This window comes from Lipophrys pholis (assembly GCF_963383615.2).
Source record: "Lipophrys pholis genome assembly, chromosome: 2".
Classification (NCBI taxonomy): domain Eukaryota; kingdom Metazoa; phylum Chordata; class Actinopteri; order Blenniiformes; family Blenniidae; genus Lipophrys; species Lipophrys pholis.
The window spans coordinates 21,524,866-21,540,406 of NC_137636.1; the positions used below are offsets into that span (position 1 = coordinate 21,524,866).

At 44.0% G+C, this 15,541-nt stretch overlaps 1 protein-coding gene across 1 annotated transcript in view; it reads left to right on the forward strand.

The window, feature by feature from the left end:
• Positions 1 to 15,541, forward strand: part of LOC308106697 (neural-cadherin) — a gene marked incomplete at its 3' end in the record, with an annotated part of 401,833 nt that overhangs the window by 233,136 nt on the left and 153,156 nt on the right. Inside the window, 5 exon segments of the mRNA XM_080458585.1 lie at positions 124 to 315; positions 4,617 to 5,060; positions 6,840 to 7,170; positions 8,848 to 8,941; positions 13,045 to 13,229. Coding sequence (XP_080314711.1) covers positions 124 to 315; positions 4,617 to 5,060; positions 6,840 to 7,170; positions 8,848 to 8,941; positions 13,045 to 13,229 — 1,246 coding nt within the window.

Here is a 15,541-nt window from a genome sequence, read left to right on the forward strand (position 1 = left end):
GGAAAAAAATGAAAATATAGCAAAAGTGAGCCACAGCTTCAGTCGTTCAGTGTATCTCTCAGAAGAATTTGACTCCCTAAGTGATGCAGACTCTATTCACAACATCCGACTGCTTGATCTCAGGTCCTGGAGCTGGCTGCGGAGGACAGAGACACTGGAGAAAATGCCCAGCTGACCTTCAGCGTTGTGGCTGGAGACCAGGAGCAGAAGTTCTTCATGGTCAGTCACAAGCAGGAGCAGCGTGGCACTCTGCGGCTCAAGAAACGTCTGGACTACGAGCGGCACAGTGAGCAGAGATTCAACCTGACGCTGAAGGTACGTGGATGCTGGTCGATCAGTCACACTCAGTGTGGTGGGAGTGCGAGTGATTGAGTCTCTGGTATGCATCTTGGTCCGGGGCGTGCCGGCTGGGGCCTTCACTGCCCTGCCGGGTTGGGGCGGTGGCGGTGGGGGACTGGCCCCCGGGGGTGCTGCGGGCTTCGCCGCCGGGTTTGTGGGGATTCTCGGCCCGGGGGCCCTGTTCCGCCTGGTCTCGGCCTGGCGGCTTGGGTTGATGCCTGGGGCCCTGCTCCCTTTATCCTTCTTCTCTGCATTCTCCGTCTGGTGCTTTCTGGCTTGGGCTTAGCTATATGGGGTGTCGCTACAGGCACCCTACACCAGTTCCACCCACACCCAGTGGACAAACCACACACACACACACACACACACACACATATTTCCACTCCTCATCAATGAGATGTGTTGCTGATGTTTCTTGTTTTCTGCTCTCATTCGTTCAACTATCAAATCATGTTCTTCTTTTGTTGTTGCTTCTTTGTTAATTCATGTTCCTGCTTGAAAATCATGTTACTGTCTAGATAGAGCTGCTAAGGCTGGTTTAATCTAATAACAGTTGGAAAGTATTTGGATCAGTGTGATAACTGTAAATAATATATGTAGCATTAACAAGGCTATTGTATGTGTGTCCCAACCCCCCCTTTTGGTGGAAACCTACAATCTGCTTTGAGAAAGTATTTGGATGAAAAATTGTAGAGTGCTTTGGAAACCTTGAGGTACGATGCGATTTCATGATGTGTTGATTAATTTTTCTATTTTGTGACATAGTAAAGGTATGTTTTAAGAAGACAGAATAAATTATACTTTATAAAACCCCTTGGGGAAAAAAATCATTCTTCTGCATTTTACTCTTTACTTTTCTAGGATACAGCCCAAAAAAAAAAAAAAAAAAGAATTGCCCCCTTGGGGTCAAGTGCGTATTTCTATTCTATTCTATTCTAGTCTATTCTAGTCTATTCTAGTCTATTCTAGTCTATTCTAGTCTATTCTAGTCTATTCTATTAAAGCATTCTGTGGCGCTGATGGAGGTCAAAGGTCTTGCTCACGGAATCACAGTGGTGACTTGACCTGTGGAAATCAACCCTGTGAACTCCTGATTCCAAGTCTGTTTCTCAAACCTCTAGGTCAGGGGTGGCAAACACATTTCAGTTCAGGGGCCGCATACAGCTAAAATGTCATCTTGACAATTAAAATAGTGTCGTGATATGTTTTAAATTTAAACTTTAAAGTTTTCTTTGTTGTGGTGCAGAGCGCATGTGATGAAAATGTTGATATTTTTACAAAAAACAAACAATTACGTCTGAAAATAACTACAATCTTAGAATAAAACCAATTTTAATGTAACCTTGTGGTGCAACATACAGTGAAAAACAACCTTGAAGTACAGAGGAGTACTGAATAAAACTAAGAAGGAAACATTTTGTTGAGTGAAAGAAAAAATATGAAAAGAAAATTAACACTGAGAAATGTCTTGTACCTTTTTCTACTATGTAGTCACAAAGCTTCTAAACGTCTCTCCTGTCCCTCTAGGAGCTTTTTGCTCCTTTCTGATGTTTTTTTCTAACACTCTGGTTTATAGTCAGGATTCATTTAAGGCCATTTTTAAAACAGTCCGTCTTTTGTGCTTCTGGCTCTGAGCTTTGGCTCATTGTTCAACTCAAAAACGGAACCTTACAAAACATTTTCTGACACTAACAAGAACATTTGTCTTTAAACCAGGGGTATCAAACATTTTAGTTCAGGATCCACATGCAGCCCCATTTCAGCTAGAGTGGTGTGTACTGGTAAATTTGTACCAGAATAACCTACCAAATTTAACTTTTTTCTTTGTTGTGGTGCAGAGTATACGTGATGAAAATGTCTATTTTTTCACTGAAGCAAACGAATGTCTAAAAAACTTCTCCCGTCACTGTTGCATTTTGGAGGTTTTTACAACCACCCCCTGACCCAATGGCTTTAAGGCCAGTTTGATAGCAGCCAGGTTGCTATCTTTCATGGCAGTATCACCAATATTTCAGCTCGGGTCTCAGTGTTGTGTTGTGTCGCTACTCTTAAGAAAACTGTTTAATAAAAAAGGCTGTGTTTTCTTAAAAATTTTTACAATTACCTTGGTGGTTTGGCTGGATTGGAGCCTCCTGCAGACTGGTTCTGGCCCTGATGTTTGACACCCCTGCCCTAAGGCCCCACTGCCCCTTGATTTTCAGTGCACCCAATTTATCAAGTGGATTTTTCTACATGAAGGGGTAAAGATTGTTTCCAGATGCACAGGTCTCTGCTGCTGCAGTATATCAATGTAAAGACCTACGGTAAGGAACACAGTGGGGTTGCTTTACTGCCTCCGGTACTGTAACTGTGTTGAATTCAGAAGAAAATCGGGCTCCAATCTTTCAAAAACCTGACCTAAAGCAACCTAATAGGATCACACTGAATGTCACAAACTGGCAGCTGATATGTTGAAGAACCCTCTTGAGCCTCGGTGCGAAATGAATTTTCCAAAATGGCCGCATTAGAAACTTTGACCACATTGGCTGGTACAGCTAGAAATTCTGTGTCAATATGGATACAGATGTTTGTTATGACTGTGGTTGTTTCTGTGTCTTTTCTGTGTGCTTCTCCATGATGTGCCGATTAAGTACCGTATTTTCCGGACTATTGCACGCACCTAAATATAAGCGGCGCCTGCAAAATAAAAAAAAAATTTAAAAAAAAGGACTTATATAGGCTTGACTATAAGCCGCGGGTGTCCACGTTGTAACAGGGCAGGAATTTCACTGGGGGAATATGGGGATTGCTCATATTTTCATTAATTCCTGCAAATCTGTCTGGGGGGGGGGACAATCACGGTCGTCAGCTGCTGGAGTTCTGGACGATGGAAAGCAGCACAAGACGAGGTCACGAAGAGCAGAAATATCACTTTTAGGGCAAAGGTCTGGAGAAGCAGAGGCACTCAAAATAGCATGTATTTACATGCAGAAGTAGAATGTGGCGGCATGAAGCCCCGTTAACCCGGAAAAATCCATAAAGTAGCTGCGTCATTATATAAGTCGCAGGGTTCAAAGAGTGTGAAAAAAGTTGCTTCTTACAGTCCAAAAATTACGGTATGTATCTAAGGCTGTGCCGTCCCAAAGACCTGAATGGCCGAATCCACCAATTATATCGGTACTTGTGGAGGGAAAGACGATGTTGCCAGTGGCAGAGTGGGTCAGAGGGGCGCGGCATGCTGTGGCGTGGCGTGGCGTGGCGTGGCGTGGCGTGGCGTGGCGTGGCCACCTTTCCGTGTTTCTCACCCGGCATAGAGCAAGTATCGTGTGCTTGGAGTGGAATGAGCTGTGACTTTAAGTTAAACTTTTTTCTCTTGTTTATTTTAGACAGGGAGGCAAGACTTTGTGTGTATTTTGCTGTTTTGGTTTGTTAGGTAAGTTGGACTAGGGTGATTTTTGTTTGTTATTTTGATAGAGCTCATTCCTTATTTGATTTATGCGTTTACCCCTGATTTGTTTACCATTGTCACTATGAGCACTTTGTACATAAATTAGCACTTTGTCCACTGATAAACTGTTTGGACTATTCAAGTGCTTGAATGGTTTTGTGTTTCATAAATCAAAGCTACAGAGTTCCCAAATAAAGCAAAGCATTTGTATTTCATGCACCATGTACACCAGGGGTGTCAAACTCATTTCACTTCAGGGCCACATATAGCGCAAGTCAATGTGGGCCAGACCAGTAAATAAGAGCATTATAATCTATAAAAGTCTACAACTCTAAATATGTGTTTTTGTTTTCGTGCAAGAAAGTATAAATATATTATTAAGAAATTCAAATTTTATGAACTCTCCTTAACTAAACATGTGAATGAATAAAATAACTGTTTATCTGTCTCAGTTCACCAAGTGCTTCACAATTTACAGATTACAATAGATTTTTATTACACAATTTACATTTCCAATATGACTCCCCACATAAGTGTGCCCCTAGTGGTCAAATTAATACATTGATACATACAATGTCAACACAAGTTCATCCTGCGGCTCGGTTCTGGAGAGACAGTTCTGGCCCACGGGCCAGACATTTGACACCTTTTGGTGTACACTGATCTCAATGGCCACATTTGGCTCGTGGGCTGCAGAATACCCTGGTCTGTTATAGATGGAAACAGGAAATATTTAAATGATGTTTATTGTCCACTGAACTTCTATTCCCCTGTTCTATTCCAACAACATTCTTCATGTTTAGCTTTTCGTCTTTCCTATATCGCCTTTAACACATCATTCTCTTCCCAGGTGGAAGACTTGGACTTCTCCAGCCTCCTGCACTGTGTGGTGGAGGTCGAAGACTATAATGATCACGCTCCAGTCTTCATCCCACACTTCCTGTCACTCGCTCCGCTCCCCGAGGACATCAGTGTGGGAACCAGTGTGGCCCGTTTGGTAGCCAGTGACTCAGACTCGGGCCAGAACCGTGACATCACCTACAGTTTATCCGAGGAGTCGGACTCTGAAGGCCTATTCACTATCGATCAGTCGGGAGTGCTGTCGGTGGCTCGGCCTTTAGATCGGGAGAAGACATCGCAGCATCATCTGGTCATCATCGCCACTGATCACGGTGTTCCACCTTTATCTGGCAGCGCAACGGTTCAGCTTCCACTGCTGGATGTGAATGATAACGGACCAGAGTTTGAAGCCGTGTACACACCGATAGTGTTTGAGAACGTGGCAGGACCACAGGTGAGTGTGACTTGGGCCCCGTTAACACAACAACGTTTCATGTAAAAACAGCAAGTCCGAAAAAAAAATAGTGTTGCGTTTCCACTGCAGCAGCGGACGCACTGACAACAATGTAGTTAGTATACCGGGCCACGGGAGAGTGCTGTTGCTTGTTTGTGAAATGAAACAGTGCTCCATAGCCTTGGGCAGTCTCTGCAGAGGGAACCGTGACCGTGAAAGAAATGTTCCACCTTGGGTGCCGGTATAAAAAAGTCATGGATGCAGTGGATCCAACCAGCGGTGTCATGTAAACGGACCCCCAAAAGTGAAGGAAAGTTTTGCGGATACACTCATTTTTGTTGTCTTGTCAAGAGAGTCTTGATTTGATTTAGAACATTTTGAACATCATAGAAAATCATCCTAAACATTCGGGATGCACCAATGCCATTATTGGGTCCGATGCATGGGGTGCTCCTCAAAGCTCCCCGATACAACCCGGCGAGCAGGGGGTGCAAAAAGGGGGTATGCACTATATGCGGCACATAGGGGCACCGCAGCAATGGGACAAATATTTTGAGTCCTGCATTTTCTGTATTTAGCAGCTGTTTGTGCATGTGGAATTGATCCAATCAATAGCAGAGGCACGTCACTGATTAAGCGCCCCTCCGCTCCTTCACCTTCCAAGCACAGACACACTAGAGGCTCTCCAGCGCATGCCCCCAGTGCTGGTGCACAAGATTTTTCATTTGAATGCTGTTGTGATCCGAAGACAAGGAGATAAAAATGGAGAGGTGCGGGGGGGGGGGGGGGGGGGGGGGGGGGGGGGGGTCTCTGAAAGTAGGTAGTTGTGCTCCTGCCAGCGAGTATTACATATTACAGCACATCATCAACATCAGCAGTAGGTAGACAAGAGAGGACGAGCGGTGTCTTCAATTCTTTAATATTAATGAGAATGACAAAAGTAAGTAATGTAAATTATGTTCTGACAAAATATAAGGGGAGGCGAAAGATAGTTCGTACGCCAGCAACTTAATCACGAGAGACATATGGACCAGCAGTTCGCCCGATGTCGCTCAGTAGTTTAAATGCCCAGTGGATCAGGAGGCTTTTACTCTGAGTCGTGCTACATGCTAAACATTTTCAGGGCTCACACACCAGTGATGCTACATGCTAAACATGATTGATGTCTCGATGATGCTCGACTGAGCTTGCTGTAAAGCCTAATTTATGCTCTATACACAAACAATATGCGAAGCCTATACGTTGCTGCAAATCACCTCTGCACAGGCTCTATTTATGCGTTCGATGTGGCACAGAATTTGAGGAGAAGTACGGAGATCATGAGTCCTGTGAAGCCTACAGATGATGCTGTGCCGGTTGGACAAAACGTTGTTGACCACTTCATAGATTCAGCCTCAGCAGGACGTACGTACAGGCCTGTTAGAGTAGCACATAACACATGCTACAGTCTCAGAGTATTTGGATGGAAAACTCTGATGACCTCTCAATCACCAGAAGGATCTTTTGCAAAAGACTGAAAAGTATGTGGCAGAGCAATCTTTATTAAACCATTGGTAATAACTTAATAAATAACTGGAATTTTAAATATAACCAAACTATGTCTTGATATTTTTATCAGATGTGTCGCAATGCTCAGTCCAGGAAAATTACAAAGTGGAAGTTTAAGTGTGAATTAAACATTATCTACTCTGTATCAGCAAGTAGCTGAAGGTTTGTACTCGTACTTGTCAACAGTACATCTTTACTAAACACGCCTCATCCACTTTCTCCCTTGTTTAGATAGTAAGAATGAACCAAACATCCACCCTCCTGCGAGCCGTGGACCCAGACTCTCCGGAGAACGGGCCGCCGTTTCACTTCAACGTCCCCTCCGAGTACCGCCACAGCAAAGACTTCTACCTTCAAGACAACCTCAACGGCACGGCGACGCTCACAGCTCTTAGGACCTTCGACCGCGAGCGCCAGAAGGAGTTTCTATTACCCATCATCATGAGTGACAGCGGGCGTCCGGCCAAAACGGTGACCAGCACGCTGACCGTGACCATTGGCGACCAAAACGATCATGCACACGTCGCGGGGGAGAAGAAGATTTTCATCAATAGCCACAGAGGTGAGAGGATTATCTGCAGCGGGGTAGTCCAGGGCATACGGCGTATACCCACTTATGTTTCAGTCAGCATTACTTACTGATGCACCAGTCAGCAGTATCTAGCTATTTATCTAACTGTTTTTTTCCCTAGGATGACAAAGCCGTGACCCATCCTACTCTGCCTCTAATTGGCTTGTACTCGCAGGCTGATGAGCCAATCAGAGGCAGAGTAGTACGGGTCATGATGAAGCAAATGATGGTAATTGATCAATTATACCGCAATTATGTGACATTGAGCAAATACTATGCTTAAATTTTCATTAAATCGAGTCTTCTTACATGCCGCAAATTGTGTTTCTGAGCTGCTTTAAAAGAAGGCAAAAATAGAGAATATGTCCACTTCTCCAAGGAGCACTACACCACTGGTTAGCTCTCATGCCAGACTGTTCCCGTCAGAGACAGAAACATTATGAACAAAGTAAAGTGTCTGCATAACTACCTTCAACTTTGCCCTTCATTTCTTTCTGTATATGTAGGTGAAGCTTGTAGTGCCAGTCAATAAATTCCTAATCAGTGTGCAGCAATTAACACGCACACACAGACACAGACACAAACACATGCACACACACACGCACACACACACACACACACACACACACACACACACACACACACACACACACACACACACACACACACACACACACACACACACACACACACACACACACACACACACACACACACAGGGTTTTTATGATGTTTTTCTCCTCTGCCTCAGTCCGCCCGCTGCGGCTGCATTGTCATTGCCTGTGTGATCGGTGTTTAGTCCGAACGACTCCCATGGTGCTATTCTGAGGGCCACGAAGGCGAACCATTGCTCCGTTTGACACGCAGTTAATCACAGTTATGCCGCTTATTCTTCCTCAGTCGATTGCATGTGGGCTACGGCTTGCAAACAAACCACACACTCCATTATCCAGACTGGGAGTCAGAATCCCTCTCAAGTTTTTATTGAATACTGAACAGTCGACTGATGGAAAAATTCAACTGATCAAACACTGAAACTCTTTCCGCTGCTTATCCGGAAATGGTTTTATTCTTGTTGTGCCGATCGTAATGTAAATGGATGAGCGCCGCGTTGTTGCTGTGAACAGTTTGTTTCAGTCCAACCTTTCTTCAAAACTTTGTGGCAGAGACAAACAATAGGCTGGAATCTACCATGTCAAGGACGGCCTTTAGAATTGTGAATAATTCCCACATGATTCGGTGTGAGGAAATGGAGAAGAGACAATGACAACAATATTTTTTCCTCATTTCGTTATCATCATTTTGCATTCAAAAAACGTGTGTCTCATACATTTTCAACCACCTACAATGTCACTTTTTGGGAGTGAAGCCTGAGGCATGCACACTCAGGCCTTCCTATATATCCATTCTCTTCTTTTTTTTTTTTTTTTTTTTTCCGTGTCCCAGTTCTCAAGAGTCTTACACCTTGTGAGTCCATGTTTTGATATGAGTGGAATATGCACGTGTCACTTAAGCGCGTCCTAGTGACAATAGCCAGAGAATCAATGGAAGGTCGCAGCACTTTGCTCCTATATCTCTCCAACGCATCCCAGGCAATAAGAATATCATCCAGACCACGGTCACTGGCCCTCTGAGATGTTAAACTGAGGAATTTCTTTCTCTTTTCAGGCCGCATGCCGACCACAGTGCTGGGGAAGGTCTACTCTCCTGACCCTGATGATTGGGACAACAAGACGTATGTCTTTGAGGGACACGTGCCAAGGTAAATAGAATCATTTGAGGGATCAGGAATGTGTCACACATGACTTCAAGTTTGAAAAAAATCATTGTCTTGTCTTAAAACATAGATAGTATGAGCATTTTGGGGGGAAAAAATGAAATGAAATGAAACAAATCATCCACTGATCCTAGATGAGTGATGGCCACTTTAGATCGTATTCTGAGAATTGCAGCAACAAAGCCAACACCAGATTTCAATGTACCGGCAAAAAAGAGTGATCAACAACACTGTTCCCACTGAAGGTGAATAGAAGGATTAACACAGTAATGCCTTTTCGATGTTTATGTTTGAAATGTATGCATCTGTTCTGGGGCAGTGCTGACTACCAATAGCCATCCATTTTCTCCCGCTTATCCATTTCCGGGTCACGGGGGTGGCAGTCTGAGCACTGTCACCCAGATCACATTGCACCGGTTAAGAACCTTTCCTGTGGGTGGTGAGCCCACGGGAAGGCGGCGCCCGGCTTGACTACCAATATACACCATGTAATTTGACACCAGCCTCATTGCGTTGACGTCCTACCGTGAGAACGTTCCCAGCAGTGGGATTGCTGACCTCACATCCAAAAGGCATCACTCGCACGTACTGTTCGATCACTGCGTTACTTGAAAGTTGGTTCACATTTAATCTGAAACATTGCAGCATCCTCACTGTGACAGGAAATGAGAATCAAAGATTGATCCTCTTTAATCCTCAGACAGATTTTAGGTGCATGCTGATGAGAGTCTTTGTTTTTGTTTATAGAGGCTGATGCTCGTGGTTCTGCAGAGCGATCCCACAGACCTGCAGGAGCCTGAAGTCTGTGCTGATAATGATAAATGATGGACTCTTGCTAGTTGGGATGCACAATATGTCGAGCAAACCTGATAGAGATCATTATGTTACACGTTGTTTCATGCCCGGAGCTATTATACGTTCTCCATTCTCCAGCCAGTCTTGCCTTGTTGTTTCTTGTTGTCATGGACGTAGACATTTAAATAATGAAAGCTACAACACCCCTGAGTGAATTGTTCATCTTTCCACCACCCCGACTCATTTTTCCTTCCTAAACTAATTAATGTCATCTTCTCTCTTTGCCTGTTTCGCCTTTGGTAATGTGTTTTCCTGCAGCCGAATGAAGAGGCTCGTCTGTGTTTTAAAAGAAATGCTCCCCTTGAGTCTTTGCCCAAAGTTACAACGAGCCGATGAATTTCTCACAAGTCCCAAAAAAACCCGCTTGCAGTGTCACCGCAGCACCTCAGTCTTCCTCTTCTCGAGCTGCGCTGAGCTCAAAATGACAAACTCCTCTCCTTTGTCTCTCTGAGTCAAGGTTCAGCCTCCATGTAATATACAGCATTAACATTTCATGACAGCTCTCATCCCTCTATGTGTCAAACCTAGGCTGAGTTCAGAAGACATTTTTTCTGCAAAGAGCCTCTTCTCGGCTCTGGATAGTTTCACTTTACTTCATCTGAGAAATTCAGTTTTGGGATAAACACATTGTGATGTGCTGGTTGTTTTTTTTTTTAACTATAAAGAAATTCAAGTCAATGTCATTTCAATTGGGCCAAATACAACACGGTCATCTCAAGGTACTTATACAGAGAAAAACCAACAATTCCACCCGAGCAAGTAGAGGAGATGGAGGAAAGGAAAATCTCACTTTTAACAGGAAGAAACCTGCAGAACCAGACCCAGAGGAGGAGACGTTCTGCTGTTCTGGTTGGAGTTGGGGAGATAGAAAGGATAAGACAGACTGGAAATTTCAATTCAACTGTATTGTTTTATAGCACAAGAAATGTAAAGAAAATCAAAGCAATGGAACACCAACAAGCCAAAGGGAAGGTTATTTAACAAGAATGAAACCTCCAACAACAGCTGACTGATTTCTGCTGCACAAAAGCCAGTTTCAGTCCCATTGTCAGAGATCCTGCAGGAAGGTACAGAGGAAGATGGAGATCTAATGCTTTTGTAGAAATGTTTGGGAAGTGATAAGCGTGAGAGAGAAGCTCATTGTTGTAAAGCTCTCCCAGTAGTCTAAACTTCCAGCAGTCTAAACCTCCATCAGATGGACTTGAAAACGGTGCCGGGTGTCCTGAAGCAGCTCTCATTGTAAGATTTATAAAATAGAAAAGTCTTGAGCCTAACCTCCAAAGTAGCTACTGCGTCAGGGGACTGACAGTCTTCTGAAACAGTTATTGTTTCACCCTGACAATCAGGAGTTACAATAGTCCACTCTGGAAGAAACAAATGATGGAGTCATTTCTCAGTGTCACTCTGAGTGTATATGGTCCTGATTTTAGAGACATTCCGCGTAAAAAAAAGCAGTTCAAGTCCTGGTCCAGGTTAAGTCCTGGTCTCAGTGTGTTGCTCGAAGTCAAAGTTGCACCATTTAATGTGAATATATGTTCAGATATGTTGACTCTTGAAGCAACGATCTTCAGCTCACCAAGGCCTTCATGTATTGAAGAAAAGAACTGTGTGTATAACGTTTGGTTCTTGAACAGTTTTTCCCAAAGTTTTGCTTCAAGGGGTTCTGTCATAACTGGACAAGAAGTTGCCAGTGATATAAGTGGTTGACAAAGAGTCTGTAAAGTCTCCAATAAAGTCTGAAGTTTGACTGAATTGTAAAAGTGAGTGAAGTGTAAGCTGATAGCGAGCGGTTGGAATAGGGCCCACGCCACAGCAAAGAAGTATATAATGAGTTAATGCAGCTCAAGTGCTTTATTATTTCATTTTCCAAGGTTCTGCCTTGGATTTCCTCTCTAATTAAACTTGAATGAGCTCATTTACTGTACATGGGGAAGCATGGAGAAGGACCAAGTAAAATTGCCTCCTCGCACGTCTTCGCGCCTATTACTCAGTCTCATTTTTCACCTTGCCTCGCTCTCCCTAATGCCCCGTCCCTGCTCACATTCTATTATTGTCCCGGGGGTAATTGATTAACACCAGAAAATAGAGTAAACACTAAAACACAGGATGAAATGCACTGCTGTGGGGGAGGTGAGGTTATTTGTGGCGGGTTCTGCGGAGTCTGTGGGTGTGAAATGTTTCTCTTTTCACTGAAACAGCGTAACTTTAACAGTGTACCTGAGCATTCACGTAGTCTGTTTCCTGGTTGTAATCATATTCACAATATTGTTTATAAGTGCAACAAAGAGATCTCTGCCTATGTGATGAGTCAGCCGACGGCTGCTTTCTGTTTGCCGGAGATGTTTCAACGTCTGTGGGCCAAAACCGGCCAAACCACCAAGAAAATAGAAAATTTGAAGAAAACAGATGTTTTTTTTTTGTTTTTTTTTACAAAATTCCTTAAGAGTCACGGACATGAGAGATAGTTACCTGGTTGCTATCAAAACTAGTCTCAAAGCCATGCTATCAGGTGGAGTTTCTAAAAACACCCAGTGTTGTGGACATTCGACAGGCCAAATTAACACGTCTGTGTTGACACCCATGACCTCACAGGCTTTTATCATCTGTGTATAGCAGTGGCTTGGTGAATGAGCCATCCTCCACACACACACTCTGAACTCTTGTTTGTTTTTTTTGTTTTGTTTTTTCTTTGCAGTTCACCAGGCAGACATTTCTTTACACCAAAGGTTTCAGGAAAATACATAACCTGATGAGTTTGACTCTGAGGTTTGAACTCGCAGATTCATAAATGTGACCCTCTTCAGCTTTTATTCATTAGAGAATAACTGAGGCTGTTTTTCACTCCACAATCACATTCATCGCCTGTAATGGCACGCTGGATGTTCCAAACGAACCCTTCCAGCGGGGTCATTGTTACAGAGTTAAGACGAGACAAACGGCAGTGACCTCAGTCCTTCCAAAAATGCTTTAGGTTATTGGTTTATTCTTCTTTGAAGAACTGCTTCTTTTTAATCCACCAAACGCCAGTGGCTTGCCTTTGTGCGCTGAAGAGCTTTTGGATGAATGTGTAAGAGACAGGATTTCAGGGTTAAGAAAAATGAAGGCGGCAGGTTAAACGTCTCCATCCCCACAGAGCGTGCAGGCCGGCTGATTTACGACAAAAGCAGCTACCTACATGGGTCAGGGTTTTTCTGACTGCTGCGTGTCTTTGTCCTCTGGTTCTTTTACCGCAGTTACTTCATCCTGAACAAGCGCACAGGATTTCTGATCATCAAGGAGAACGCCCCGCCCGGGACGTACCAGTTTCACGTCCGAGTGTCGGATGGAATGTGGCCGGACGCCGTCTCCACCATCACCATTCATGTGAGGGAACTGCGGGACGAGGCCATCTACAACTCGGGATCCCTGCGTCTGGCAGGTAAAAGCCAATCCAGTCATTCAGAAATGACACTCTGAACATGTCTTTTTTTTTTTTACATATTATTGGTGCCATGTGGTTGGACTGGCAAACTTTTGTTAGGCTTTGGTTGGCAATTTACATGACAAAGGTGGTCAGAGCCACTGTGAACACAACGTTTTGAAATTGGCTCCAATAGTAGAACTTTTTGAAAATGGTCCGACTCCATCTCCATATAAAACCTTTTTAAAATGTTCAACTCTGTCGCTGTATTAATGGCTAAAAAGCGCTGTGACTGAGCATGCGCACCACAGCTGTAGTAGTACGCCCGTATTGTTCTCTGCTGCATGTGTGTGTGGCTTCATTACAAAAACAAACAACGGCGCCAACTCGCGGCCTGGCGTGCTTCCCACATTCTTTTCTGCGTAAAAGGACATCGTTTTTAAAACATTCATCCAATTTCTCCCGCTTATCCGTTTCTGGGTGGTGGCAGTCTGAGCACTGTCACCCAGATCACATTAAACCAATTAACAACCTCCAGGTGGTGAACCCACAGGAAAGTGGCGCCCGGCGTGGGACATGAACCCACTACCCTGAGATTGCGAGTCTCGTGCTCTACCAACTGAGCTAGCCGGGGGACCCGTTTTTAAAACATTGCTGTGTAAAACCAAAACACAGAAACAATGTTTTCACTTGAAACATTGTCGCGTAAAATAAGCCTAATTAAACCAAAAATAATAATAATTTTGTCTTCACCTTTTGACTGCGGTTGTTGTAGTTCTTTGAGTCTAGGGACGCACGATCCACATTTTTCCACCTCCGATCCGATCCCAATAGCTGAATTTGGATATCTGCCGATACCGATACTATTCCGATACCAGAGCCCTTTTTGCTTTATTATTATTATCATCATTATATGAGGCTGTAATACATTCCTCTCTACGGGCAAGTATAAAATGTACAAATGTATACATGCATGCTCCCAAAAGGCAACTTGAGGTTAGTATAAGGTCAGAAAAGGAAACAGTGCAAACTATTTTTCTTCAGTTTGGACAATGTGGGGATCTGTGTGACGTCATCATCTCATAATAAACTTGTTATTTCTTTAAAATTATTCCTCAGAATCACTTTATTAATCCCTGGGGAAATTCTTTACCAACACAGCACAAATGATTGGGACTATTTTCATAGAGTTTTGTGTGGAGTAGGGGGCGGCTTCACCGAGGTGTGAATCGCCTGCTACAGCGAGGAGGAGCTGCTTTTCATTGTTGTGATGGCAGTGATGTTCTCCTCGGCGAGCTGGCTTTTTATAACAGTGACGCTTGGCTGCAGAGCGGCCGCCTCGCTGTAATGACTTTGCAAACTTTGCACGTTTCTGTTGCTTTGAGCGTAAAATACGTCCAAACAGCGACATGTTCTCAAGAAAAGTCGGATAGCCATAGTGCTGCCCAGCTCGCCTGCTCCCTGGCTGCAAACTAAGGAATGGATTCCCTGACTCGCTACCCTGTGTCTGATTGAGACCCGCCTCCATTCAGGAAATCCATTCCACATTTTGCAGCCGGCAAGGAATCTCTCGTGGAGTCATTTCAGCAGACAGTGAAGCACAGACGAGGCTCACGGACCAGAAACTTCCGATACATGAATTTTGTTGGTATCGAAACCCGATACCGATTCTGGATTGGATCGGCCCCATCCCTACTTGAGTGTGGTTGTAATTTCCTGAAGGGGGATATGTAAAAAGCAGTCAGATTGGACAAAGACTTTAGTTTCTGTTTTGACATTCATATCCAAGTGCAGAGCTGCTTCGGTTGCAGCCTTCACGCCAGACTGTAACAGCTAACGGCATAATTTTCCATCCCTCTGCCTGTCTCCCGCCACCGATTGATGGTCTGCACTATTACTGCAACAGGTCGAACCCATAACAATTCCAATTTGGGTTGACGCCTGCTGACGAGACACTGCTGGAGAATGTATGTGGTCATTAATTGCAGACTTGTCTCCAGTCGTGGAGAATAAATGAGTGTTGATTACTGTTTGCTCCGGTTGTTTGCAGTGTTTCAAAGGACGGTTGCACTCTACGGTAAATAGTTTTTTTTTTGTAAAAGATTACACTCATTAGGAATCCGTCTCCCCTGTCTGGTGAGATCTCTCGTCCTGGTGGTGTGCTGCCCCAAAACGCCGTTTCCATTACTTATGCCGGCAAAATAATTAGTGGCGGTTTTTGCTCAGGCAGCACATTCTCCTCACATGTTGAGCAGCATCCATCATTACCTGATGTACAGCACATCGGCTGTCGGCTCTGAATTAAATTCGCTTCAGAGGAATGGGACATG